Below are 27067 nucleotides of genomic sequence, written 5' to 3'. Positions count from 1 at the left end.
GGGATTTTAATTTCCTGTAATGAAGATTACTTTTAGAATAGGGAGAGAGAGTTATTAAATTTAAATTAGCCCAAATATGGGGTGCCTGGGTGGCTCAGTCAGTTAAGCATAGGCTCAGGTCACAGTCTCATGGTTCGTGGGTTCGAGCCCTGTTTTGGGCTCTGTGCTGACAGCTCGGAGTCTGGAGCCTGCTTCAGATTCTGTGTCTCCCTCTCTCTCTCAGCCCCATGCACGCTCTCTCTCAAAAATAAACATTAAAGAAAAAAAAAATTAGCCCAAATTTGCCCCCAACATTCATTCTGGTGTTAAAGAACAAAAATTCAACTGGGTGAATTTGAGGATCTAATTGGCTTTATTAATTGATTCATGAATCGGACATCAACCCATCAGGCAAGTAGAGGGGAGCTCAGAGGAGCTGTACAAACTGGAAAGATTTTATAGGCAGAAACTGGGCAGGACGATTAGTAAAAGAAAGGGCAGGAGTCTTATTGGGTGGATTACCTTCTCTTCCTTTGGGAGGGGGTGGGATGTAGAAGGCCATGTGACTGACGACCTCATTGATACTGACCAGAGAATTCCTGATTGGGTAAAACTGCATTTCAGGAAGTGGTAGAAACTTTAATTAGGTTAGGTTCCTAACCTAATGACTTGGCCTGGCATATGTGACTCCCATTTTTGGCCTGCGGTTTTCTTTTTTAACCTGCAAAGTAAGTATTTCTGGGAAATTACTTAGAATGCCCTTCACTCCTTCTTTTAAGTAGAATATACAGTAGCAATTGTTGATTCTGAAACAAAAATACTCAGGTAAATTTTGCCAAGGAAAATAGATAAGAAAATGTAAATTCTCATTAAAAGATACTACTAAAATGATACAAAGTTACATTATAGGTTTTTACAAAGACAGCAAAGAGAAGTGGTGGTCTTCCTATGTTTCAGCTCGCATTCTGTTCTGTTCTATCCATTTATTTGTGTGGAAAATCTCTCTACACATGATGATGTCTGATATTATTGGTTCCTATAGTAGAGTAGACACCTTGACATTTCAATTAAAAAGATAAAATAGGAGCGCCTGGGTGGCTCTGTCCATTGAGTGTCCGACTTTGGCTCAGGTCATGATCTCATGGTTTGTGAGTTCGAGCCCCGCGTCAGGCTCTGTGCTGATAGCTCGGAGCCTGGAGCCTGCTTCGGATTCTGTGTCTCCTTCTTTCTCTGCGTCTCCCCACTCATGCTCTGTCTCTTTCTGTCTCTCTCAAAAAATATTAATAAACATTAAAAAAATTTAAAAAAGATGAAATAGCATTTAGTATCAGATTATAAAATTCCTTTTCTGGAAGAAGATACTATAATATCTGAAGGTATACTTTGAAAAAAATACAAAAATGAAAAAGGTACCATTTCAAGATCACTAAGTCTATGTTGAACTTAAGTGAATTTCAGTAAAACTCTAACTCAAAGGAAAATCTAACGTTAACAAGAGGTTCCAATAACATTATTTTAGTAAGCAAAATGAGCAGTATATGCAACTGTTAATGGGCACCAAGTTCAATAGAGTAGACATTAGCTTCTGCATTGACATTTAATTTTTCAAGTTATGTTAAAAGTGTTGCTTTAAGCTGTGAATCTTTTGCCAAAGAAAAACTTAAAAAAATTTTTTATTTAAATAATTTTGTTTTCTTTCTGTAGATAGGAAGGATACAAGTTAGAAATTTTACCAAGAAAACTTAAATGTTTAATAAAGATATCAAAAGCTAAAACTTGGCTAAGCTATTATGCAAGATACTATGTGTAAAGACAGACTCATGAATGGAGGCAAATTTCATTCAAAATGAACTCTACCCTTATTCTATTAAAAGGGCAGACAGGTGCCTGGGTGGCTCAGGCGGTTAAGTGAGTGACTCTTGGTTTTCGTCTCAGGACACGATCTCATGAGGTTGTGAGTTTGAGCCCCACGTTGGGCTCTGTAGCTAGTAGCACGGAGCCTGCTTGGGATTCTCATTCTCTCCCTCTCTCTCTGCCCCTCCCCTGCTCACAATGTCTCTTTCTCAAATAAATGAACTTTAAAATAAAATACAAAGAATAAAAGAGCAGACAGTCCGCCTGCTTGCTTAAATTATAGTAGTACTGTGATTCACTGTGAAGTTAAGGAACTGTCTTTGAGTCCATGACAGTCATAAATCACAATGTACAGTGGGTATGGGAGTCATAAAGAACAACAGGTTCTCATAAAAAACAAATATTTTAAGACCTTGAAAATCAACTTTTCTTGAAAATCATGAAGAAGGTGCTCAGGTTAGATTAATTAATAATAGACTAATAACCTCAGTTAAATTAAACATTAGGGAGCTACATTAATGCGACTTAATATACAGAAAGGAATCTTTCAGAATAAGGAGTTTAGAATGAAATGAATTTTAGATTATTTTCTCCCCCCCCCAAAAAAAAAAAACCAAAACAACCGTGTGCGCATTATGCAGGCATTCCCTATTCCTCACCCTCCTGCCCCTGACGCCTGGACAACCACAAACCTTCTGTCTCTGTAGAATTGTCTCTGCTGGATTTCATGTAATGGAGTCCTACAACGTGTAAGTCTTTTGTGACTGACTTTCATTCAGCATGTTTTCAAGTTTCATCCATATTGAAGTGTGTATGAGTGTTTCTCCTGTTATTGCTGGGTGATATCCCATTCTGTGGCTCAACCACATTCTGTTAATCAGTTAATGGATATTTGAGTTGTTTCACTTTCTGTTAATATGAATAATGCTTCTATAAACATTCATATACCAGTTTTTGGCTGGGCATCAGATTGTGACCTGAGCTGAGACCAAGAGTTTGGACATTTAACCTACCGAGCCACCCAGGCGCCCTGTTACGGGTGTTTATAGACACTTCTCTAATTGTATCATAGAAGAGCTGTCACATCCAGTCCTTAAGTAATACTGTTCTCAGAATTTCCTACATGTACAGCTCTTTTTTCCCCACCAGCATGATTGAGATAAAACTGACGCATTAACATTGTATAAGCTTATGGTATACAATGGCCAGCACTTGCTATTTTTGATGATAGCCCCCTGGTGGGTATGAAGTGGTATTTCTTCATGTTTTGATTTGCGTTTCCTTGGTGGCCAATGATGTGGAGCATCTTTTCATGTGATATTGGCTATTTGTGTATCTTTCAGGGAGCAATGTTTGTTCAGATACTTTGCCCATGTTTAAATTGAATCACTTGTCTTTTTATTATAGAGTTGTAAGAGTTCTTTATATATTTTATTTTTTTTTTTGAATGTTTATTTTTGAGAGAGAGCGAGCAAGTAGGAGAGGGCAGAGAGAGAAAGTGAGAGAGAATCCGAAGCAGGCTTTGCACTGTCAGCGCAGTCTGACGTGGGGCTCAATCTCACGAACCCATGAGATCATGGCCTAAGCTGAAATGAAGAGTCGGCACTTAACCGACTGAGCCACCCAGGTGCCCCAATATATATACTTTAGAGTGCTCTATACATACGAGTTCCTGATCAGATTTGCAGATTTTTTTTGTCTTATTTTGTGTGTTGTCTTTCTGCTTTTCTCATGTTGTCCTTTACAGCAAAAAAAATTTAAAAAATTTTTGATGAAGTCCAATGTATCTAATTTTTCTATGGTTGCTTGTGCATTTTAGTAGTTACAGTTGCAAGATCCATTCACAGAGTCTAATTTCTCGTACTGTCAGTATTGGATCTTATAGCATCATATGATTAATGTTGTGAACGTTGTATGTACATACAGTAGTTTTTTTTTTTTCTTCAACCTTTTTTTTTTTTTTGAGAAACACGAGGGAGGGGCAGAGGGAGAGAGAGAACCTTTAAAAAATTTTTTTTAATGTTTATTTTTTTTATTAAAAAAATTTTTTTTTAACGTTTATTTATTTTTGAGACAGAGTCAGAGCATGAACAGGGGAGGGGCAGAGAGAGAGGGAGACACAGAATCGGAAGCAGGCTCCAGGCTCCGAGCCATCAGCCCAGAGCCCAATGCGGGGCTCGAACTCATGGACCGCGAGATCGTGACCTGAGTCGAAGTTGGACGCTTAACCGACTGAGCCACCCAGGCGCCCCTTAATGTTTATTTTTGAGAGAGAGAGAGAGACAGAGCATGAGTGAGGGAGGGGCGGAGAGAGGGGGAGACATAGAATCCGAAGCAGGCTCCAGGCTCTGAGCTGTCAGCACACAGCCTGATGCGGGGCTAGAACTCAAACTGCAAGATCATGACCTCAGCTGAAGTCGGACACATAACTGACTAAGTCACCCAGGTCCAGAGAGAGAGAGGGAGAGGGAGAGAGGGAGACTCTTAAGCAGACTCCACTGTCAGCGCAGATCCTGATGCAGGGCTCGATCCCATGACCCTGGGATCATGACCTGAGCTGAAATCAAGAGTTGTATGCTCAACTGACTAAGCCACTCAGGCACCTGTCTTCTTATGTATAAATTATGTATAAATTTCCTTCTACTGATAGTGCCCATGCTTCATTTTTTAAGAGTTGTCATGTTTTGTGGTTTTACCGTAATTTACATAGTCATCCTCTTCTGCTTGATTTTTCAACTTCATGATTTAAATAGTACTGGTTAGGGGTGCCTGGGAGGCTCAGTCAGTTAAGAGTCTCACTTTGGCCCAGGTCATGATTTCATGGTTTGAGAGTTTGAGCCCTGTGTTGGGCTCTGCACTGACAGTATGGAGTCTGCTTGGGGTTCTCCCTCTCCCTGCCTCCCCTCCCCAAAATGAATAAATAAACTTAAAAAAAAAGAAAAGAAATTGTGCTGGTTAGCTGTATCCGTCAACTTAAAAGTTACCTTTTTTTCTTTCTTTAGGTAGGATTGACATAAAACAGTTGATGGCAAAGAAGCTACGGTTGACAGCAGAGGCAGAGGTAAGTAGCTCCATGTTTTAGAAACAAGAGTGTAGAGTTAGGGTAGGGAGCTCTGTTTCCTAAAGTTTTTAATGCTCACTTGCTTAAGGATTAATTTACCTTTCTTATCAGTTGACACTGTCCTGCTGTGGAACAGGAAGGTAAGGTCTGCCACTTTGCATCCTACATTTAAAAACCAGATTGCTTTTTTCTCTTCCATCCTGTCCATCACTCTCACTTCGTGGCTTTTGCCAGCAGAACTTGATTTTTGTGAACCACGATACAGTTGAATGTGTGAATGTCTGTGCAGGTACTTTATGAAAGGATCTATTGTGGTTCATAGTAAATAATAAGTCTCCAGTAAGATTCCTTATTAGGGATAAAGAAGAAATACCAAGTCAAAAACAACATGGAGCCATTTCAAGTGAGGCAGACTGTTCTACAATTCAGAATTCAGTGGTGCCCTCAGGAAATGCTAGAAGACAAAGAACATTTTTTTTTTTTTTTACTCTGAACTAATACTGTATGTGCCTAAATGTAATGTGACTTCGAATCCAAGGCAGTCTTTTTTCCAATGAGAAGATCACTTCCAAACCTTACTGGGTCACCTTGAGTGTGTACACATCCATTAATGATGAAATAAGCCTGCTTTTATTTATTAATTTAGTGTGCATATGTGCCTTTATATAGGATAATTTAAATTTAGATATTTTTGTAATCATATTTCATAAAACACTATGTGCAAGATTATTTACATCCGCTTTGGTATTAGTGTCTTGTAATTGTAAGTGCTCGTTTTCCAGTTGTTCTCTAGTCCGGGACAGAAAGCTTTTCCTTTTGTCTAATCTTTTGGAAGTACAGCACTTTTTCAGTCCAGGGATGATGCTGGCACTGGAAGTTTTAGTACAAGTACCTATTTGCTTAACATTAACAGACCTCTCTCTACCCCCACTCATCCGTTCAGTGTATTTGTGATTTCTACAGTGTAATGACTCACTGTATTTTTTGTTTGTTTGTTTACTCATTTTTTGAGAGAGCGAGCGAGTGAGTGGGGGTGCAGAGAGAGAGAGGGAGAATCCAAAGCAGGGTTTAGGCTCTCAGCTGTTGGCACAGCCCAACACAGGGCTCAAATTCACGATCTGTGAGATCATGACCTGAGCCTAAGTCGGGCACTTAACTGACTCAGCCACCCAGGCGCCCCTGACTCATTGTATTTTTATAAAGTAGTATTCAGTGGTGTATTTACTATGCTTGAAACCGTGAGTCTAGACTTCGAGCTAACAGTGTGTTAAGTTTTTATTTATTTTTTTCTGATTTTATTGGGTTACCTGTATAAGCCTTCACGACTGCAGTGATCAAGATCATTTCTGGTGCATGTCTTTTCCATTTAATAATTTGTTCCATTGTGAGTGACTGTTTAAAGAGTTGATTATTAGGTAACCTTCACTTATCTAAGGGATAATTTATAATTTTGGCTAGCAAAAGAAAAATCTTTAAGGGCACATGTGCTGTTTTTAAGGGCTTATTCTTGCAAATATAGTGATAAAAGAAATTTTGTTTTTGTGGCAGGCTAGAGTATTTCTGACCCTTATTCCTGTAGACTGGCTGGACACACCTGGGTTTATGTTCTGTTACTTTTCTGATTCCCCTTCTGTTCCTCTTGTTCCTTCTCCAACTCCCAGCAAGAACACAAAGCCCTTATCTGTTCTGTTTGTGAGGGAAATTTTCAAATAAGTGAACCGGCTGTCGTTACTGTTTATTTAAAAAAAAAAATCTGAAGTGGGAGAGGAATTCTTTTTGAATGCAGAATCTCAAATCCAAAGAGGAAAGGGAGGGAGTATGGAGTGGGAAGCAGAGGTCAGGGGAAAGCCACATGGTGGGCAGAGGGGGGATGTTTCAAGGATTTAAGTTGCAAGCTTTGTTATGAAGAGAATATCCTACTTATCCGCTTTACATATTAATCAGTGAATAAAAGAATTACGTTTTTAGTTTGGTCAGTTAGGAGGATCTGAAGGAGAAAGAAATGAATGAAAGAATGGAAAAGAAACTGAGGGGAAGGGGAAGGTGGATATTGGTTAATCTAGTATTTATTACTCTGTGTTGTACAAGTGCGGGTGACGTAGTGGAGCAAGATTCGCTCCCTGTTGTTGGGGAGGATGTAGCTCCAGCACAGTGTGGAGGTAAGAGGCTCACGCCGTCTATCAGAAATGACACTTGATCAGCATCTGCGCCCCTGTTGGGGCATGATAGAAAGAAAAATACAGTTGCAAAATTGTAGAGCTAGATTGTAAAACATTTGCTTCCCTGCCTTCATGCCCTGTTCGGAAAGCTCCTTCCACTTGAAACTTTCTTTAACTTCCTGTTTCACCAGTCAGAATACTGTCTGTCCTTGAAGTTGTAGTTCCTGTTGCCGCTTCCACAGTTTTCTAAGTACCAGCTTGAAACGATGTCCTCCCTCCTTTATACTTTATACTATACACCTAGTGTATACCCTGAGTCTGTACTCTGCCTTTATTACACAGTGCTTTCTAAATGAAATCACTAAAATTCTTTTGGTGAACTTTTGGTGATTTGACTTAGGAATGTTTTTATTGGCAATTTGATATCTAAAGAGATAGAACATCTTGCATTGTTTATTAATTGGAATGCTTTTGAGGGAGATGTATTAAGAATGCAGTGCTGATCTGAAGTTGAAGATGATGTATAGAGTTTGGAGACAAAAGATAGGAAGCTATTGTGATACTTTAGTATTACTGAGTAAACAGGCAGGGAGGAGAAGGGAACTACATCTAGATGTCTTGTTATGGGCCACAACTTGTTGTACTAGGTGTTTTACGTTTTACGTACATAATTTCATTAAATTATCCCACTTACAAGAGCGATTTCTTAACTGCTTATATTTTGTTGTTTTGTTTTGTGACTTGATATTTACTAATGTGAAATGGCCATTGAGGTGACAGGTATGTGAATATTGTTTGGAGCCATAAAATTGACTTCTTTTCTCTTTTGGGTTTTTAGAAATAATTTTTAAAACAAACGAAAATCAAGAATCTTTGTAGTTATTTGTAATTTGGAGTCCTGCTCTAACCCATTTGGTCACTCAACTACATTGGACCATCTTCCCCTAATCTTTAAGGTGAGGACATGGGGCTAGCTACCACCAGGGCCCCCTTCAGCTCCAATAGTCTGTGCCATTGTGTCGCTCACTTAAACTTTTGTTCCTAATTCACTGTTTTTGTGGTGTGAAGGGAATGGGTAGTCTGTAGATTTTATGGGGCGACTCTTTCAGCTCCACAGAACTGGAGTTGTCAGATAAAGTACAGTAGGCTTACGTTTATTTGTTGTTTGTTTATTCCAGATAAACGACAAATAGTTTTTTAGTCATCATGCAATATTTGAGACATAATTAGGCCAAAAAAGTCCTTTGTGTCAAGTTCACATTTAACTGGGTGTACTGTATGCTCATTTGCTAAATATGACCGACAAAGAGCTCTCTGAAAGATGGAAGAGCTCATGTTAAAGAAAGGTGTGCAAAGGGTTGTCAAGTACTGAGCAAGCTCTTCAGTCTGAAGGGAAGAGGAACAAGAGATGATGAAACTAGTGGCTGAACTGATTGAATCTCTTAAGGTCACATCTAGGTCCAAGTGCTGTCATCAGAAAGTTTTAAGTACTTAATTACAAAAAAAAAAAAAAAAAATCCGGTGCTGGTGGGATCATACAACATTGTGTAACCCCGAGTCGTGACCTTTTGAAATGCTCAGAATTGTGTTGTAATCAGACTTAAAAGCGCTTGGACTAGTCCAAGAGAAATTCAAGTGATGAAGTCCCAACCAACTTAGGTTAATAAATCAGCTTCGTTTTAACATTGTGTTAGTGAAACTATCAAATTATTTCTTTGGTTGCAAGTAAAAGAAACCTACTTTGGCTTATTTAAGGAAAAGAAAATACATTTGAAAGATATTAATGTATCTCTGGGAATCCTAGAAGTCGAACACTTTAGCTTTTGAAAATGGGAAAGGGCTTTAGTAGCAAGAGTTCAGATATTTCTGAATTTTTCAGTTAGTAAGGTTTTTGTCCCTCTTTTTAAGCTCAGAGTTGTAGATCTTTGAGAGAGAGAATTGGGATTTTGGCCAGAAGGGCAGGGCTGTATGGTACAGCCCTGGCCTAGACACTCAGTTCCTGTCTTTACCCTTGAGGACAGTTTCCAGAGAAAAGAGGATGAGAAGAGTTAAAAAGGGAGTGCCTTGATGCCGTTGATTATCGTGGAGCTTTTATTAATGTAGACAGCTTTGTAGAGGGAATGCTAGGTCTCATGTGAGGGGATGAAAAATTACTTCCTGTTTCTATTTCTTAAAAACACATACTGCAACATATTTCATTTCCTTCTGTTGTAGCATTTCCAATATTATTTTACACATCAATATCTTATGCTATTGCCTAACTATTACAAATGAGCAAACTGTCATGAGTAAGGCTGGGATGGCATGTCTGCAAATGAGGACTTCCTCTCATGGTTTATTGCTCATCCAAGTAACCTCTTCCAAAAAAGTTTTTGGAGAGTGCCAGTCTATTTGATATATTGGCAAGACTGCTGGAGACGTAAGTAAGTCTTGAGTCTTTTCGGCCTAGAAATTCTTTGATTATTGTATACTTTGAGGTTAGGTTGTGCTCACCCAAGATAAACACAAGAGAAACACAAATAATTGTGGCTTAAACAAGATAGATGTGTATTGCCCTCTCATGTAAATGATCTAGAGGTGGGAAGTCTAGGACGGTTATGGTGACTCTGTGGCCCTCCAGGACCCTGGTCCCTTCTACCTCTGTGCTGTACCATTGTAGGCTGTGATCCTCTTTTTTGTTGTCCAAAGGATTCCAGCCATTTCATCTAAGTTTCACGGAGCAGGATCGAGTTAGGAAGAAAAGTAGGTTGACACCTAACAGCCTCTACTACAACTGTCCATTCTACTTTCCTTCCCTTGACCTTCTGGTCAAATCTTTTGGCTGTGTGACTGTAGCCTTCTGGTATTTCCCTTTCTCATTTTGCCTAAATGCGTAGATGAGTCAGTCTCTAGTCTCCTTTGATGAACCTTGGGAAAATCAGTTTATTGTTCTTAGGGTTTCGTCGGTTATAAAATGCAGATAGGTGCCTGTTATATTGCCCTCTCAGGGAATGTTCAGTAATCTAGCTCCTTGAATTACCAACTAGTCGGTTCCTTTGTCAGGCAATATGTTAGGTACTGGGATTCTGAAGAAGTCATGTTTTCTGTCCTCATGCTGGCTCAGAACGCTCTGTATAGACTAGGTTAACAGAGGAACAACAACTGAATCAGATACTTTAAAAATGCTCTTTGGAAGCTATAAAGTGGTGTCAGTGTAAGTTGCTATTTATGGTAAGAAGTTACATAATTTTAGGCTTTATTGAAAACCTTATAGGTGGTAGTTACTCCTTATTTTACATTAGTGAGAATCCAAAGCATCGAAACTAGTCAGATGGTAATGTTCTGCATATCACCGAACATTCTGGTTCTGCTCTACCCCCCAGTATTTTGTTTTCTTTCTTCCATCATACACACAGATCCATGCAGACAGTGTAGACACATGTAGGCGTGTACATCATAGATACATCGGCAAATAAGCAACAATTTATATGTTCAGTTATATATTTTTAAACATTTTGTGGGGTTTTTTTGTGTGTTAAAATGTTCTTTGACAATATGATATAAAATGATTTCATGATAGTCATTCGTATGAATGTATCATTGGTTAACTATGACACTTCCTGGTTTTCTAGCGTTTAACGATGGCTTAGGAAGTTGGTAAAGATGATGAGAAATAGCAAAATACATCATTTGGATAAGATGAGGGAGCTGCTTAAGCAGATGAAGATAAATAAATGTGTTTCACCTCAGTTTAGATTGATAAAAATAAGATATCAGGAATATCATGGTCTGACTTAAGTTGGGAGACAGCTCAGGATGAATTTTATTTTAAATAAAAGGGATTATAATTTAGAGCTCTAATTTCATTAGCCACTGGGTTATCTTGAACCTTCGGCTTCTTGTTTTAAGGATTATGCAGTAGTTACACTCAAGACTTAACTCGCAAACAAGTGTTTCTTTTTAAATATGGAGGAGGAATTTATTATAATACACTATGACTGTAAACCTCTTCTACGTTAGTGCGTTGAAATGAAATGCAAATTTCATGAAATTTTGTGATGGGACTAATTTATTAAATTACCTACTATTTTCAGGCTACATGTACATTGTTCCCTTTTTTTTAGGTTTTTGCTTTTTTGGTTTATGGTGCTAATCATAAAGAAAATATTTTAGCTCCAGTATGGTAGAAAGTGATATAATGTTATATGATGTCTAAGGTCATCTAGACCGGGGGTTCTAATCCTGGTTCTCTAGTTTACAAGGTCTGTGACCTTGGGCAAGTCACATTACTTGATTTGTTCGAGCTTAGATCTCTCCTATGTAAAGTAGGAATTATGTTGCCGATTTTACGAAGATTGTTTTAAGACTAATATATAAAGGCCCCTAACACAGTATCACAGACATTAAGTCACAGCCATTACTAACAATAGCAACAGTAGTGATTTTTAGTCCCTTTTCCTTCATAGCTTTTAATAAGAAATCAGGGTGAGGGAATTCTTCTAGACAAGTACTTTCTGCTTTGTAATAGACATTGAGTAGTCAGCAGTGGTATGAGTAGGAGTTTCACTGCTAGGGGTTGGTTTCCAAAGCTGTTTGGAAATACACTTAACACGTAAACAGTCTTGCAAGTTGCTTTGCTGAGAGCTAGATGTACAGTGGTTAACCAGAAGACATACTGTTTAAAGTCAGGTGGGGGAGGCAGACATTAAGACACCAAAAAATAGAAATGTATATAATGTTAGATGATATTAAGTGCTATGAAGGAAACGAATAAAGTACAGTAGCTTTAGTGTGAACTGTTAGGAGAAACCTCTCTTGAGGAGTTAATTTAGTTTAAGACCCAAACATTATATTACCTGTACTATTGTCTTATCTGTTTTGTTCAGAAAGGTCAGGTTTCCGGTTCCATGCCACTGTGAGGTTAAAAGTTCTCTGTGCAAAGCCGGGCATTGAGTCAGAGACATAAGTTCATGGACTAGCAATGTGACCTTGGAGTCAGGGTGTAATTTTTTACACACCGTCCTCAGTATGTATTTGTACTTTGTATTTCTTTCTCTGTTTACTTTTTTATTTTTTCCATGCCTCTGTGCCTTTGAAGGGGTGATTTTATCTATCCATAACTGACCCTGCTCTTGTCTCGTTTTAAAACTCAGTTCAGGGTAACCTGTACTTGGAAGGCTTTTTAGAAGAATTATTTCTCTAAAATGCAAATCGGAACATGCTTATAAAATGTGTTTAAAACCTCATTGTGGGTCACCTGGTTAAGCGCCCAAGGCTTAATTTCTGCTCGGGTCATGATCTCACGGTTGTGAGATTGAGCCCTGCCCGTCCAGCTCGGTGCTGAGCCCAGATCCTGCTTGGGCTTCTCTCTCCCCTTCTCTCTCTGCCACCCCCCCCCCCCCCCACCACATGCACTCTCAAAATATATAGACATTAAAAAAAAAAATCATTGGTTTCCTGTTGCCTTTATGATAAAACGAACAATTCTTATAATGGCCTGAAGGTCTGTCACAGTCTGGCCCCTTTGCTTCTTCAGCCTCATCTCTGATCGCTCATGCACGCCTTCACTAAGCGTTTGGACCATAGGATCTTTGCTTCATGATGGTTGTTCCCCATTGTTAGAATCTTAGAGGTTGTCCAGTTCAGCTGCTTATTTTTAAAAATGAGGTTTCTTTCAGAGGGGGTCTGGTGGGGGGATGGGCAAAATGGATGAAAGGGAGTGGGAGATACAGGCTTCAGTTAATGGAATGCGGAAGTCATGGGAATTAAAGGCACAGGTTAGGGAATATAGTCAATGGTATATTGTAAAAGTGTTGTGTGGTGACAGATAGTAGCTACCTTTGTGGGCACAGCATCACGTATAGAGTTGTCGAGTCACTGTGTTGTACACCTGAAACTAATGTAACATTGTGTGTGAACTCCACTCAAAAATCGTTTTTAAAAAATGAAGTTTCTTGGGGCTCTTAAAATACAGTGATTCTGTTTAAATAGATGAAGCACGCTGCTTTTCTAGTTTCTCATTAACTGCCTGCCTCCTTCCTTTGGTCGTCCTTCCGTCTGTCTGTCATCGTGCTGGGACAATCATGGGCCATGGGCCGGGTGAAATTAATGTTAATAGAGATGAAATTGAGAACATAAGCAAGTTAGGAAGCCTGTAACACCCCAACCTCCTTTTCAGGTTACTGATACCAGCTATTCAGATTTCTAGTGATCACACTGTGAAGTTCTGTAATTAGTGACAGTCTCCTGTTCTGGACGAACTCCAAAGGCAGAAGTGGAGCACTGTTCTGTATTTTTCTATATTTGCTCTTACAAGGGGAGTGACAGTAACAAGCAGTCACTATTTTCATCAGTATTTGGATCCATGAAATGAGGAGGCTGAGGAAACTCCGTGTCCACAACAGAGTTCTTCCTTGTGTCTGGGTGGCCCCAGCTTCTGTTAACTTTGATTCCTCAGAAAAAGGACAAATCTGGGCACTAAGTAATGAGTATTAGACATCTTGTGGATACGGTGCTGTGTATAGGAACGTGGTAGATTTGAACCTTTTAATAGTTACAGTGCAATGACGTGGATACGGCTAGAGGGTATGATGCTAAGTGAAATAAGTCAGAGAGACATTGCACTCATGTGGAATTTTAGAAACGAAACAAATGAGCCAAGGGGGAGAAAGAGCGGGAGAGGCCAACCAAGAAATGGACTCAACCTTAGGGAACAAACTGATGGTTACCAGATGGGGGGTGGGGTGGGGTCGGTGTAAATAGGCCATGGGGAATTAAGGAGGGCACTTGATGTGCCGAGCACCGGGTAACGTTGAAACACTATATTGTATACCTAAAACGAATATTACCCTGTATGTGAGCTAATTGGAATTTAAATAAAAAATGATAAATCATTACAGCACGATTTTTATTTTACATTGGTTTTGTTTGTCTGTTTGTTTTTCCTTCACTGGTTAGCTCTGACTGGGTCGGAGCAGCAGATGTCGGTCTGTAGGGTGGTAACTATGTCAGATCCTGTGCTGGGCATTTTTTGCAGGGGCTTTTGTTTCGGGACTTTTTTTTTTTTTTCACACCACAGTTTAGCAAGTTAGATGTTTTTTGTCTGAGTTTTGCACATGAGTAACTGTGGTAAAAGTGAAATAGCTTGCCTGAGGCCACACTCAAATGGTGGAGGTAGAATTTGAACCCAGGTCTGCCTAGCTGAAAGCGTGTGTTTTTCTACTTTATTACTCAACACTAAAGATATCTTTTTCCTACCTGCATATAAATTCTACCTCAGGAAAAGGAGACATAAGTTAACCATATTAAAATAGTACCTTTTGGGGGCGCCTGGGTGGCTCAGTCGGTTAAGCACCCGACTTCGGCTCAGGTCATGATCTCACAGCTCATGTGTTCAAGCCCCGCGCCGGGCTTTGTGCTGACAAACTCAGAGCCTGGAGCCTGCTTCGGATTCTGTGTCTCCCTCTCTCTCTGCCCTCCCCTGCTGACATGCTCACTGTCTCTCAAAAATAAATAAACATTTAAAAAAAAAAAAGGTACCTTTTTAGCTCAGCATCCCCAAGAAGTGTTCTGTCCTGTCCAGGGTATGAGTGGTTGAGGCCATATGTGGGGGGGAGGGGATTGTGAAAGCAAGTTACAAGGAGGCTTGACATCTGTCACCACCTTCTACTGGCCCTCACGCTATTGGGATGACTGATTTAATTCTTTTACCTTGTCTCTTCTCTTTCTGTTTCTCATCACTCTCAATGCCACTTTGTGGTATTCCCTGCACATTAATAATTTATGTTGTTCTTCTTTGGACGGTGAGCTCAGTGAGAGCAGGGCTGTGTCTGTCTTGTTTATCACCCTAGGTGCTGAGTAAAGTGCTCTTTGTCCTCCAACTGGGTTTGGTTCTGGGGATTGGATAGTGGGTTGGGAGAGCAAGGGGACGCTCTTATTTGTGGAGCGACTGGAAAAGAAGAAAAGGTAGGAGTTTTGGAGTATGGAGAAAAAAGGGAGAGAAGGAAGGGGAAAAGAAGAGGGTACAGTTGATGAAGAGGGTGAGGGTTGGGAGATTGTACTTTGCTCACTACAGGACCAGAGGCTGCAAGGTCTTTGGAGTGTAAGGCAAAGGCTTGTCTGGGGGGTTGTAGTATGTAAGGCCAAGAGCTTGTGACAAAAGAAGCTGGCTCTGTACCCTATTCACCTTGAGTTGGGTGGGTTAGGACCTGATTTTAACGATTCTTACTGACATTTATGTAACATTATGATTTTTTTTTTTCTTGCTTCTGGTCTACTTAAGCCAGTACTTAATTGGGAAGGGGACTGGTTCCAGAATATGAGGTATCCTAGCTAAAAGGAACAGCTTGACTCCCTTTGCCACATTTCAAGATTCCAGGCTTTTTTTTTTTTCTTTAATTTTTTTTTTAAGTTTATTTATTTATATTTGAGGGAAAGAGGGAGAGAGAATCCCAAGCAGGCTCCTCGCTAGCGAGGCTCAAACTCATCCATGAACTGTGAGATCATGACCTGAGCTGAAACCAAGAGTTGGATGCTTAACGCACTGAGGCACCCAGGTGCCCCCGCCTGACTTTTTAAGTTTTTTTTTTTTTTCCGAAGTTTATTTATTTTGTTTGAGCATGCAACTCTTGATCTCAACGGTTGCGAGTTCAAGCCCCACATTGGGTGTAGAGCCTACTTAAACAAAGGAGCTGTTCTAACAAGGGCCGCACAGCATCCTGAATTTAAATGGACGGCCCGTGTGCTCGCTTTGGCAGCACATATACTAAAATTGGCACAATGCGGACATCAGCATGGCCCCTGCGCAAGGATGACCTGCGGACTCAGTGGACAGCCACATTGTAGCAGGCGTCTGCATACCCTGCTGCAGGTTTGACTCTCTAAGGAAAGTCCTTGCAGAGCCCTGCCTGGGGCTCATTCCCACGAACCACGAGAACCCTGAGAACCTGAGCTGAAATCAAGAATCCAACACGGAACTGTAACCGACTGAGCCTCCCAGGCGCCCCGCAGGTTTCTTTTTTTAATGCTGAGCAAAATTTCAGTGGTCTGATTTGAATAGGGAGCAGAGTATTAAGACCTTATGCTGGGTAGCCCCCCGCCCCCATCCTGCCTCCCTCTCCTCCTTTTCTTGTTTCAGGTAGGCTCTGCGTCCTACTTTGGGCTTGAACTCATGACCCTGAGATCAGGAGTCACGTGCTCGACCATCTGAGCCAGCCCCACCGCTCCTTCTTTCTGACCTCAACTCTTATCACTCCTCTTCAGCTGTGACATTCTGCTTCCTTAATATTTCTCACATTAGCTCAGGGTGTTCCCGCCTCAGGGTTTTTTGCAATGATCCTTTTTTCTTCCTGATACTTTTCCCACAGATACTCACTAACTTGTCCTCTTACCTCCTTCACATCTTCTCCAGTGTACTACTATCTTTGAGGCGAAATTTCCTTGACCTCTGTGAAAAACACCTTCCCCTGCCCACCCCCCATCCCCAATACCTTTGCATTATTTCTTTCCGAAACACCTGGCCTGCATTCTGTTATGTCCTGTGTACCCTCGTTGGAATTTTAAGCTCCATGAAGACAGGGACTTGGTTTTGTTCATTTTATCTCTAGTGCCTGGAACTGCATGGGACAACATTTTCATACGAGCCGGAAAAAAAAAAAATCTTTATTAATCAGTCCAACTCTAGAGATTAAATGAGAACGCACCTTTTTTGTTTGCCACTTTTTTTTGGTTTTGTTTTGTTTGTTGGGGAAACATTCTATTGAAAAATTTCAAAATATGAGGATGGACATATAATTGAAATGGAACAGGCAAAAGAACTAAAATAAAATACTAGGAGGTAACCTTCATATGAAAAAATAATTCTATAAAGCTTTTTATTCTTTCTTCCAGGGAACATAGGTCCTTAATAATATTTTGTTCTTAAAAGCAGCCTGTGTGGTTCACTTCTGCTGTTTTGGCTCATACTTTCCTATCTCTCTCCATTTCATCACATCGTCTCCTTCTGGCACTTTTCCTTTTTTTATTTTATTTTATTTTATTTTATTTTATTTTATTTTTGAGGTTTCAGCTCAGCTCCCAGTTCAAAAAAGACACTTCCAGTCATCTCCTACTTGCTTTCTTTGCTGATATCCTGTATGTTGCTCAGGTGACACTTAGGTGGTCCACTGTGTATTGTTTATATGTGTATATTTTGTATTTTCCATCTCTGTCTGCTGTCTTGCGGCAGCTGGGATTTTAGTGTAATCTCACTGCTCAGGACCCAAAAGGCATTTGGGAATTGCGGGAGCAGTTTTGATGCAGATGGACTGGGTCTGAGGACCCAGAGAGAGGGGGTGTCCCACAGGACCAGCCAGGAGGGTCCTTGGCTTTGTGCAAGATGGAAATCCAACACCCACTGAGAGGAAGTGAGAACAGAGTTTATTGAACACCAAGAGTGAAGATAAAGGAGTGTCTGGGAAACTTGGAAAGAGGAGTGAGACTTGTCTTTCCTTGCAGTCCAGGTTTTTTATTGAGGATTGTGGTCTGGTGACATGGAAAATCTGTCATGACCACCCCACCTGGTCACTTTTAGGTGTTATCTCTTGTGCTGCAAGACTCCAAAGAAATCACTAACTCCTTGACCTTTATAGGGAGGGCTTACATTATCTGATCTGTAAGGTGTATCTAAGGCAGGGGTATGAGTCCTAGTAAGAATAGAAGTAGGAAAAGGAACAGAAAAGCAGTATTTCATGGGATCCCTTTAGTTTCCCTGTCACAGTTTGAAAGACCTTCATGTGCTTCCATTAGATACATTGATATTTTTAGGCTTACTTTTAAAGACTTAGTCAAACTCTTAGTGTAACACAACCTAGAAAAATGCTACTTGTGATATTTTAGGCTGAACCTAAACAGTTTAGTTAGGGGAATGAGCATTTATTTCTTGAAACAATTGTAAGACTTTTTCCTTTATGTGTATGAGTCCTACCAATTTAAAAAAGCACAAATTTACAATTTGAATACCTATAATAGGTGGCCCGTTATAACCTGAAGAATATGTTTTTGGTTCATACTTTTTAAAAACTGTGGATATGTAAGTTTTAAGATGGTAAAAATAGTTTGAGAGCAAAATATATAACAATTTTATGTTGTGAAAGTGTGCGTGTGTTACGGTTAGGTAAATATATAGTTGTGGAGGTAGTAACAAATATTATCGTATAAATGTTGATATCCTGTGGAAATGACATGACCTAAAATATAAACAGTGGGTCTTTGTGGGTGTAGGGGTGGCTTGAGAGGAAAAGGGACTTAAATTATATAACGATGCCATAAAACTGACTTTTTACTTTCTGTTATTTTGCACATAAAAATTGGAAGAGAAATAGATTGTCATTTTTATCATTTCTGTTATTTTGTTCTTATACATCTTTTGTAGAAGTTCGTTTAGTAGGGGATTACTTTGATACTTTGATGCATAAAAGGGTTAAATTTTTCAAAAGACATAAATTAGCATGTTGCTTTTTCAATAGCCATTTCTGCATCTGCAGCTTGGCTGTGGAAATCAGTTTTCTGTTTTTACTTCTGTGAGCTCACTGAACATTGGATTTCTTTTCTTTTCTTTTTCTTTTTAATAATTTATTGTCAAATTGGTTTCCATACAACACCCACTGCTCATCCCAACAGGTGCCCTCCTCAATGCCCATCACCTACGTTCCCCTCTCCCCCACCCCCCATCAACCCTCAGTTTGTTTTCAGTATTTAAGAGTCTCTTAGGGTTTGCCTCCTTCCCTCCCTATAACTTTTTTCCCCCTCCCTTCCCCTCCCCCATGGTCTTCTGTTAAGTTTCTCAGGATCCTCATAGGAGTGAGAACATACAGTATCTGTCTTTCTCTGCCTGACTTATTTCACTTAGCATAATACTCTCCAGTTCCATCCACGTTGCTACAAATGGCCAGATTTCATTCTTTCTCGTTGCCAAATAGTATTCCATTGTATACATAAACCACAATTTCTTTATCCATTTGTCAGTTGATGGACATTTAGGCTCTTTCCGTAATTTGGCTATTGTTGAAAATGCTGCTATAAACATTGGGGTACAAGTGCCCCTATGCATCAGCACTCCAGTATCCCTCGGGTAAATTCGTAGCAGTGCTATTGCTGGGTCATAGGGTAGGTCTACTTTTAATTTTTTGAGGAACCTCCACACTGTTTTCCAGAGCAGCCGCACCAGTTTGCATTCCCACCAACAGTGCAAGAGGGTTCCCATTCTCCACATCCTCGCCAGCATCTATAGTCTCCTGATTTGTTCGTTTTAGCCACTCTGACGGGCATGAGGTGATATCTCAGTGTGGTTTTGATTTGTATTTCCCTGATGAGGAGTGACGTTGAGCATCTTTTCATGTGCCTGTTGGCCATCTGGATGTCTTCTTTAGAGAAGTGTCTATTCATGTCTTCTGCCCATTTCTTCCCTGGATTATTTGTTTTTCAGGTGTGGAGTTTGGTGAGCTCTTCATAGATTTTGAATACTAGCCCTTTGTCTGATGTGTCATTTGCAAATATCTTTTCCCATTCCATCGGTTGCCTTTTAGTTTTGTTGATTATTTCCTTTGCAGTGCAGAAGCTTTTTATCTTGATGAGGTCCCAATTGTTCATTTTTGCTTTTAATTCCCTTGCATTTGGATATGTGTCGAGTAAGAAATTGCTGCGGCTGAGGTCAGAGAGGTTTTTTCCTGCTTTCTCCTCTAGGGTTTTGATGGTTTCCTGTCTCACATTCGGGTCTTTTATCCATTTTGAGTTTATTTTTGTGAATGGTGTAAGAAAGTGGTCTAGTTTTATTCTTCTGCATGTTGCTGTCCAGTTCTCCCAGCACCATTTGCTAAAGAGACTGTCTTTTTTCCATTGGATATTCTTTCCTGCTTTGTCAAAGGTGAGTTGGCCATACATTTGTGGGTCCAATCCTGGAGTCTCTGTTCTATTCCATTGGTCTATGTGTTTTTGTGCCAATACCATGCTGTCTTGATGATTACAGCTTTGTAGTAGAGGCTAAAGTCTGGGATTGTGATGCCTCCCGCTTTGGTCTTCAATGTTACTTTGGCTATTCGGAGTCTTTTGTAGTTCCATGCAAATTTTAGGATTGCTTGTTCTAGCTTCGAGAAGAATGCTGGTGCAATTTTGATTGGGATTGCCCTGAATGTGTAGATTGCTTTGGGTAGCATTGACATTTTAACAATATTTATTCTTCCAATCCATGAGCACGGAATGTTTTTCCATTTCTTTGTACTTCTTTAATTTCCTTCATAAGCTTTCTATAGTTTTCAGCATACAGATCTTTTACATCTTTGGTTAGGTTTATTCCTAGGTATTTTATGATTCTTGGTGCAGTTGTGAATGGGATCAGTTTCTTTGTCTTTCTGTTGCTTCATTATTGGTGTATAAAAATGCAACTGATTTCTGTACATTAATTTTGTATCCTGCAACTTTGCTGAATTCATGTATCAGTTCTAGCAGACTTTTGGTGGAGTCTGTCGGGTTTTCCATGTATAATATCATGTATGTCATCTGCAAAAAGTGAAAGCTTGACTTCATCTTTGCCAATTTTGATGCCTTTGATTTCCTTTTGTTGTCTGATTGCTGATGCTAGAACTTCCAACAGTATGTTCAACACCAGTGGTGAGAATGGACATCCCTGTCGTGTTCATGATCTCAGGGGGAAAGCTCTCAGTTTTTCCCCATTGAGGATGGTAGTATTAGCTGTGGGCTTTTCATGTATGGTTTTTATGATGTTTAAGTATGTTCCTTCTATCCTGACTTTCTTGAGGGTTCTTATTCAGAAAGGATGCTGTATTTTGTCAAATGCTTTTTCTGCATCTATTGACAGGATCATGTGGTTCTTATCCTTTCTTTTATTAATGTGATGTATCACATTAATTGATTTGTGAATATTGAACCAGCCCTGTAGTCCAGGAATGAATTCTGTTTAATCATGGTGAATAATTCTTTTTATATGTTGTTGAATTTGATTTGCTAGTATCTTGTTGAGAATTTTTGCATCCATGTTCATCAGGGATATTGGCCTGTAGTTGTCTTTTTTTGCTGGGTCTCTGTCTGGTTTGGGAATCAGAGTAATGCTGGCTTCATAGAATGAGTCTGGAAACATGGATTTCTTTTGATGTAGCTCTGTTTAAGAGAATCCTTTGGAAAAATGTTAATAACCTGCAAGCATGTGCTAGTTCCTAATGTGTTTTTTTTTTAATTTGTTTTAAAATTTAGGAATTGAAGCCATTTTTTATGAAGGAAGTTGGCAGTCACTTTGATGATTTTGTGAACAATCTCATTGAGAAATCAACATCATTAGACAGTGGTGGGTGTGCCATCACAAGCTTTTCTGTTCTTGAAGGAGATAAAAACCATAGAGCTAAGTAAGTATGAATATTAGTTTCTTTTAGTGCAAACATGTACTCTGATCATGCTCAGTAGTCAGAATATGGACTGCAGGAAAAATGCCTGGATTCACATGCTAATACCACTTTTTATTAGCTCTGTGTTGTCTTGGGCAAATGAACCACTTGAAGGGTGGGTTTCTTCATCTTAATATGAGGATTATAACCAACATGTACCTCATTTAAGACCATGCCTTTTTTTTTTTTTTTTTGAGGGAGAGAGGGCGCAAGTGAGCAAGGGGCAGAGAGAGAGAAGCTGGGCTCACCCAAAGTGGGGCTTCTGTTTTTTTGTTTTGTTTTTACCCAAAGTGGGGCTCATGCTCACTTGAAGTGGGGCCTGCGGTCGCCCAAAGTGGGGCTCAAAATCGCAAAATGCGAGATCATGACCGGAGCCGAAATCAAGAGTCAGATGCTTAGCCAATAAGCCACCCAGGTGCCCTGGCATCATAAATTTCAGTGCAGTTTCAGAGGACAGGCCAGTAACAGCGTGTGAACTGGAGCAGGGCTAGAGGCCTGTTAGGAGAAGAGAGTGGCTGTCTGTGTGATGGCAGGCATGCATTTCCATAGGGGCTGGGCTATGGAGAGCCTTTGAACCCTGCTCTAGTGACATCTCTTCTTTCCTAACCAGATAGGCCTGTGTATAGCTCACAGCATTGTTCAACATTAAATGATACAACATGCATAAAACCCTTAACATGGTGCCTGGGTCATAGTGAGAAGCTGCTTTATTAATGTTGTATGCTATAGTTTCTCTTATCTATAGGTTTACATGTCTTAAAATACTTGCTGTGTTTATATTTTAATTTAATTTTTTGCTCTTTCCAGAGATCTCAGAGCACCTCCAGAACATGGAAAGATTTTTGTTGTAAGGCGGTCCCTCTTAGAGTGAGTATTTTTAGTTGCTTTTATTAAATTCTTAGTTTGAATTAAAAGTGTTCTGATTATTAAAATCACTGCTTAATCTACACATGTTTAGTGAGTTTGTTCTGTATTCATATAAATCATTGGTTTTGATACTTCTTGTACACTTGCTGTCTCTTTTCCTCCTCTGTGATCTTCTGGTTCTATGTCTAGTTTCAAAGGAGGAGTTAGCGGTAACAATGGTTAACTGTCCTCTGATAAATTCCTTGAAGTTGTGATGCAGAGAACCTATTACTTAAAAAGCTAGAACAAAAGTTTTCTGATTAGGTAAACCCCATTATGAGAGTTCTGGTGTTTGTGCCTTCTTGGAATATTTTTCATGTCTTTGGCTAGCCAGCCCAGAGACTTGATAGTTTTCTCAGATTTAACTTAGTTTAGGATCCTGATTATGTGAATTTTATGGAAAAAAAAAAAATCAAGCAATGTGTATTAATCGTGGCGACCTCATTTGTGAACTGCAAATTAAAGGTGTACTTTGGGTAGGTAATGATTGTTTCTTTTATAGTATTCTCTGAGTAGATCATTTATTTATTTACTCAGTCATATATTCATTAACAGACTACTATAATTTCACCTGCATTAGTACAGGTCATCTAAAATAGTTGGGCTGGTGAAAAATTACCTTGAGTGTCTTAATGTGCTTTTTAAAACCAATACATCTTCAGGGTGCCTGTGGCTCAGTTGGTTAAGGCATCTGATTCTTGATTTCAGCTCAGGTTATGGTCTTGGAGTTGTCTATGGTCTTGGGATTGAGCCCTGCATTGGCCTCTGAGCTGGGCGTGGAGCCTGCGTGAGATTCTCTCCCTCTCCCTCTGCCCCCCCTCCCCATACACCACATCCCACGCACGCACTCTCGCTCTCTCTCAAAACAGAAAAAAATAACCATCTTCTACTTACCAAAATTTGCTTTCTGTGAGCCAACTTGATCTGTATTAATTTTGATGAGAAGAAAAGAGGGGTACAGAGGATCTGAAGCAGGCTCTGTGCTAACAGCAGAGAGAGCCCCACGGAGGGCTTGAGCTCACGAACTGTGACATCATGATCTGAGCCAAAGTTGGACACTTAACCAACTGATCCATCTAGGCACCCCAAGAAGGCCAGTTTTCTGGACCTGTTATGTTATATAGAATACAGTTTCAGTGTTTGCCACACTGTTGTTTGAAGAAATTTATCTTTTAAAATCTGTGTCTGGGGGGAAATGCAGGCTTTTCACATAAAAGGGAAAATAAATGATTTTGAACATTGTAATGAAGGTTTTAATGATAGAATTGTGCTATATAAAAAAATAACATTCAAGTATCTGATAATTATAAAACATTTTTCTTTAAGTTTATTTATTTTTGAGAGAGAGACAGAGTGTGAGTTGGGGAGGGGCAGAGAGAGAGGGAGACACAGAATCTGAAGCAGGCTCCAGGCTCTGAGCTGTCAGCACAGAGCCTGACGCGGGGCTCGAACTCACAGACTGTGAGATCATGACCTGAGCCGAGGTCGGACGCCCAACTGACTGAGCCACCCAGGTGCCCTTATAAAACATTTTTGTAACCAAGGAAATATTTTATGGCTCAGGTGGGTTTTTATTAGAATTTGAAGATTCCTAATCCAGGGCAATCTAAAATATCATCGAAAAGTTGCTTAGATGACGAGCATACATCTTTGCAAAAACAAAGCTAAACAAACTTGTTTTAGTCAAATATAAAAAATACCTATTTAAGAAGGTGTCATCTAGAAAGTCATTGCTGTATTTTAAAAGTAGCCCTATATTAAATGAAAAGATCAATGAGGATAGAAAATAAAAGCATTTGTAAATGGTTAAGTTTATCGATATGTAGGGTAGGGGTTGATTATCATCGTTATAGAAATGCATACATATGAATTTTTTTTATGTTTTTTAAAAATGTTAGAGAGAGAGAGAGTGCAAGCAGGGAAGGGGCAGTGAGAGGGGGGACAGAGGATCCAAAGCAGTCTCTGCATGACAGCAGCGAGCCCCATGTGGGGCTCGAACTCACAAATGGTGAGATCACAACCTGAGCCAAAGTTGGACGCTCAACAGACTGAGCCACCCAGGCTCCCCACATGTATGTGAATCTTAACATGTTGGAAATAGATAGCACTTAATGTAAGTTAAGTGTAGGGAGTGGAATGTAAGAATAAGATTAAAAAAAAAAAACTTGTAATCTTTGGAATAGCTTTTGTGTTTCCTGTTTTCATTGCCTTTTGCCTACTTACAAAACAGCCACTTCTGGCAGGTTTTCAAGAATGCCCATCATTTGTTTTAAATGTTTGATATCCATGCTATTTCTAGAAGGCAGTATCATTTTATTAGAACTTTATGCTAAGCTTTTACATTAAGTTTTTACCTTGGTCATGTCATTGACTATCTCTGCTTCAGATTTAATATTCTGTGATTACTACTGGAGATGTTTGCTCATGATTACTATTCAAGGGTAGATTAAACCCCTGCCGAACTGCCTTAAGTGTTTAATATGTGGTGTTTTAAAATTAAATATAGATAATTAATTTATTGGTTTGAACTGCATTTACAGCGAGCTGTTTGAGGTGGACCACATCAGAACAATATATCACATGTTTATTGCCCTGCTCATTCTCTTTATCCTCAGCACACTCGTAGTAGATTACATTGATGAAGGAAGGTAAGGCAAGAAAACGAATGTTTGGCTAGTTCCTGCATGGGGTATTGGGAGCTTTTGTGACATTTACATTTTGGTAAATTTTGGTGATTTGGTTAAGTTTGCTTCAGGAAATCCCAGAGCAGCTCACTGGAGGATGAGATTCCTCTCTCTCAAGAGCACAACTAAATGGAATATTGGAAGTTTCATTAGTTTTATTTTTCAAATGGTCTTTTTTAGTACATTTTAGCAGTTTCTAAATAATTTTCCTAAATGGGAAAATTGTGTATATGCTGTTTATCAATTTTCTACTACGGTATGCATTTCAGGTTGTTACTAAAAATAAGTAGCTTATTGGAATTATGCTTGAAAAACATTTCTTTTTAATGTAAAAATGAAATTATAACTTTAAAAATGATAGGGTGGTAATCATACATTGAATTATGTGCATTATTAGAAAGTCACATTTTGACATAATGGTTTAATAGTATATTAGTAGAGTTTTGAATTATTCCTATTCTTAAAAATCATCTTTTGGACGTAACAGTGATTGCTATTTCAATACTTTAGATATTCACTTTATAATATCTTAGAACTGAAAATTTATGAATGTTAGAATCTAATCACAGGAAGTTTAAAGTTTTATTCTTTTAGGTTATCTTGGGTACCTTATGTTCAAAAACTGTATTATATTAGGGCTTTTAGAAAATTTGTTGTTGGGATACATTGTGAAGCAGAGGCTTTGGAGCAGTTCTCTCTCTAGCACAGCTCTTACCTCCACAACTAGGGTAGATTAATGTTGTTGTGTTTCCTAAGGTTCAGAGTTTTAGGTCTGAAAGTTTGGGATTCTGTGAGTCAACGCACATTAAAAATTTGTGTTCTTTCTCTGTGCTTCTTCTCCCTAGGCTGGTGCTTGAGTTCAATCTCATATCTTACGCTTTTGGCAAATTTCCTATTGCCATGTGGACGTGGTGGACCATGTTCTTGAGTACGCTTTCAATTCCCTATTTCCTCTTTCAACATTGGGCCAGAGGCTACAGCCAGAGTTCTCATCCAGTGGTCCATTGTCTCATCCATGGCTTCCTTTTCATGGGCTTCCTGATAGGAGTTCTAGGTTTGGGACCAACATATGTTGCATTAGCTTACACGCTCCCACCAGCTTCCCGGAGCATTGTCATACTTGAACAGGTAAGGTTTTGAATGTTGCCCAGTGCAGTGCAACTTAGTTATTTTAACTTAGTTAAAATAATACTGATGTTCTGTTATTTTTAGTTGTATTAGTTGGATACATCTTTCTATCTGGTTCTTTGTGCTATTATTTATAAAATTAAAGTGGTAAACTAGATCATCTCCTATCTTGAAATTCATACTAGTTTCAGTATCCTCTGATTCTTGGTAATTATATTGAACTGTGCTGGGTGAATTCAAATTTTGTTCTTGAACACGTGTAGAAATCATTTAAAGTATAAAATATTTTTGTAATTAAAAACTCTACCTTTGAGGTGTCCGATTCATTGTTCTGTCATATATACGGTTCCCATCTGAATCAAGGATTTATTTTGTTCATACACCCTTTAGAATTTTCTGACTTACATTGGCTCTCTGTAATGTTCTGTGTGACTAATGGGAAGGACTATTTCAGGAAACTTTGTTTGAATAGGTTTTTTGTTTCTTACAGTAATACGGTTGTAATAGATAAAATGCTGTTAGATGCAAAATAATTTGAGTAATAACATGTCCTTCCTTAGAGTTTGTTTTTCATTTGTTTTATTCCATAAAAGTGAACTTGAGTTGGTGTATGCAAAATTAGGAAGTTCTTTATATGATTACAATCTAGTGATGTTCTGGGGTTGCTTATGGAGACAAGACGATGGTAGAAAATTCATCTTTTCCCCCCCCTCCTTTTGTAGATTCGTTTCATAATGAAGGCCTATTCATTTGTCAGAGAGAATGTGCCTCGGGTACTAAATTCAGCTAAGGAGAAATCAAGTATGTAATTTCATTAGGTCAAGGATTATTCAATAGAATATTTCAACCTTTGGTATTTAGTGGGATGGCTTATTACATTCTGTA

At 39.2% G+C, this 27067-nt stretch overlaps 1 protein-coding gene and 1 non-coding gene across 4 annotated transcripts in view; both read left to right on the top strand.

Annotated features, from left to right (window-relative positions):
- SOAT1 (sterol O-acyltransferase 1) overlaps nt 1-27067 on the top strand; it is a 79240-nt gene that overhangs the window by 34774 nt on the left and 17399 nt on the right. For all 3 annotated transcript variants that reach the window (XM_053909216.1, XM_053909215.1, XM_019426459.2), the window contains 6 exons: nt 4836-4894; nt 21277-21425; nt 22272-22331; nt 24911-25018; nt 25900-26182; nt 26905-26983. In XM_053909216.1, coding sequence (XP_053765191.1) covers nt 4859-4894; nt 21277-21425; nt 22272-22331; nt 24911-25018; nt 25900-26182; nt 26905-26983 — 715 coding nt within the window. In that variant the 5' untranslated portion in view covers nt 4836-4858. The remainder of the gene's footprint in view (nt 1-4835; nt 4895-21276; nt 21426-22271; nt 22332-24910; nt 25019-25899; nt 26183-26904; nt 26984-27067) is intronic.
- On the top strand, nt 15773-15875 carry LOC128778916 (U6 spliceosomal RNA). The gene has a single exon (XR_008424778.1). It is a non-coding gene; the product is annotated as a U6 spliceosomal RNA (small nuclear RNA).

Source organism: Panthera pardus, unplaced genomic scaffold, assembly GCF_024362965.1.
Source record: "Panthera pardus isolate Hobbes unplaced genomic scaffold, ASM2436296v1 HiC_scaffold_21, whole genome shotgun sequence".
NCBI lineage: Eukaryota > Metazoa > Chordata > Mammalia > Carnivora > Felidae > Panthera > Panthera pardus.
Note: the sequence above shows the minus strand (reverse complement) of the source record. Positions and strands in the feature narration are given on the sequence as shown.